The sequence below is a fragment of the Myotis brandtii genome, unplaced genomic scaffold, assembly GCF_000412655.1.
Source record: "Myotis brandtii unplaced genomic scaffold, ASM41265v1 scaffold1052, whole genome shotgun sequence".
Taxonomy (NCBI): Eukaryota; Metazoa; Chordata; class Mammalia; order Chiroptera; family Vespertilionidae; genus Myotis; species Myotis brandtii.
In genome coordinates, this window is record NW_005353545.1 from 440,329 (window position 1) to 442,811 (window position 2,483).

At 41.3% G+C, this 2,483-nt stretch overlaps 1 protein-coding gene across 1 annotated transcript in view; it reads right to left on the bottom strand.

Moving 5' to 3' along the window:
• LOC102261911 (probable ubiquitin carboxyl-terminal hydrolase FAF-X) overlaps positions 1-2,483 on the bottom strand; it is a 292,998-nt gene that overhangs the window by 43,001 nt on the left and 247,514 nt on the right. Inside the window, exon 33 of the mRNA XM_014540284.1 lies at positions 929-1,102. Within this exon, the coding sequence (XP_014395770.1) occupies positions 929-1,102 (174 nt within the window). The remainder of the gene's footprint in view (positions 1-928; positions 1,103-2,483) is intronic.

Sequence of the window (2,483 nt, forward strand, 5' to 3'; positions counted from 1 at the left end):
AGCACCCATGAGTGAAGGCTGCCCTGACTGAGCCTTGCTTGCTTGGGGCCTAGCTCACTCCTGCCGGGCAGCGGGTGACAGGACGTGCTTTTCCGAATTAATGAGAGAAAACATTGATTCTCCTGCTGCCCACGAAGGTGGAAAGTGAAGTGGGGAGACATGTGGGGAATGAGCAAGGTTCCCTGTCTGGGGGTTCCAAATCTGCTGTTGGTTTCTTTCACCACTGACTAGAGATATACAGGGTGTCCCCCCAAAATGTATACACACTTTGAATACCTACTAATTCCAATGGTTTTAAGCATAAGAAAGGAACAACAATGGAGCTGTTATCTGTTAAAAGTGTGGGCACAAACAGATAGTTGGACATTCCCTGAGGGGTCTCAGATTGGAGAGGGTGAAGGCCAGACTGAGGGGCCCCTTCTCCCCCCCACCCCAGTGCACGAATATCGTGCACCGGGCTACTAGTCCTATATAATAAAAAGGTAATATGCAAATCAACCAAAAGATGGAACGACCGGTCGCTATGACAGGCACTGACCACCAGGGAGAGCGCTGCTCAGTCACAAGCTGGGATCATGCCTGGCGAGCACAGTGGCCTGCCTCCGTGGCAGTGTTGAGGATGTCCAACTGTGACCCCACAGGCCTAAGCCGAGTCAGTCGGACATCTCCCAAGGGCTCCAGGACTGCAAAAGGACGTGGGCCAGGCTGAGGAATTCGCCCACCCCCGAGTGCATGAATGTCATGCACCAGACCTGTAGTATGTATATATTTCAATATAACACAGAATATAATTCCTTCACAATCATAGACATTTAGTAGTAACTGGCATGGACTGTTTCCATACATAAGTACTAGTGAAGATTTAATTTACATAATTTTTTAAAAGACCTACAGAAAGTATATATTAAAAACATTAAATAGCAATTACCTATGTGGGCAGCCTTGGCAAATCTTCTGATCAGCAAAGGAACCTCCTAGGACTTGACTTAAGAGAGCTGGATGTCCTAAAGCTTTTAGAGCTTCATCTAAACTATCCACCAAAGAATTAAAAAATTCTAAGGCATCATGTTGTTCACGTAGATTAATAGGTTCACCCCAAAGCCTAAGGAGAAAATGGAATAAAACAAGTGCTATACTATTGCAGAATAGATGTTTTTCATAACAGAAACCAAAATAACATTAGAAATGAAAGCTGAGTCTTTTTTCTTTTGGTTAATCCTCACCTGAGGATATTTTTCCTATTGATTTTTAGACAGAGTAGAAGAGAGGAGACACAGAGAGAAACACTGATGTGAGAGAGGCACATTGATTGGTTGCCTCCTGCACACTCTTACCAGGGATGAGGAATCTGCAACCGAGGTATATGCCCTTGACCAGAATCAAACTTAGGATCCTTCAGTTTAGGTGCTGATGCTCTATTCATTGAGTCAAAATGGCTAGGGCAAATGTTAAGTGTTTATCCCTTCATAAAAGAAGTGGAAACAAACCAATACATTCTATGTATTGGGGGGCAATCATAATGACAGTGAAGAGCATAAAAATGGTACTCCTGTGTCAAAGAATTACCATGAAATTACTGGTGTGGCTGATAGGTAGCCCTTGATAAGAGTAGTAGTTGTTTGATAAATCAGTACATTGATGTATTTTGAATTCAAGCAAAGAGATCATTATGAGAAGAAAAAGTCACCCTAGCTTGGACCTTATAAATACTACTTTGATGGTTAATTCTGCATCAACTTTTAGTGCCATATTGAAAAGTTGATAGCTATTTATGCCCAAATAAAGGGATTATTTCCAAAGAAAAAGAGAAAAGATTAGTCATTACTGTTTTAGAGAATGGATTTCATTTAATTTAGTTTTTAAAAAATTGATTTTAGAGAAACAGAAACATCAATCAGTTGCTTTTGCATGTGTCCTGACCTGGCTATAAGCCCTGACCAGGAATAGAACCCAATGCCATCCGGTATAGGGGATGACACTCCAAACAAATGAGTGACACCAGCCTGGGCTAGAAAATGGATTAAAAATAGGTCCAGTGCTGAGAAAACAAAATACCATGTATGATGTAAAAAAAAAAAAAATTGTTGCTAAAACCTAGGTCATGTTAGAAGATAACTAAAAACAAACCACCAGCCCTAGCTGGTTTGGCTCAGTCGATAGTGTTGGCCTGCAGAATGAAGAGTTGAGATTTGATTCAGGTCAAGGGCATGTACCTGGGTTGCACATATCTTTGTCTCTCCCCCTCCCTTCCACTCTCTCTAAAAAAAATCAATGGAAACATATACTCAGGTGGGTAAGGATTCAAGAAAACCCCAAAAATTAAAAACACCACCAAATTTTCTACTGTTATCATATAGTATTCAAACCCATATTTCCATACCCTTAATCTCCCTTCCGCTCTCCTGTTCTCTCTTACTTAATTTCCCTCCCTCTCTCCTTTTCTCTCTTACTTAATTTCCCTCCCTCTCTCCTTTTCTCTCTTA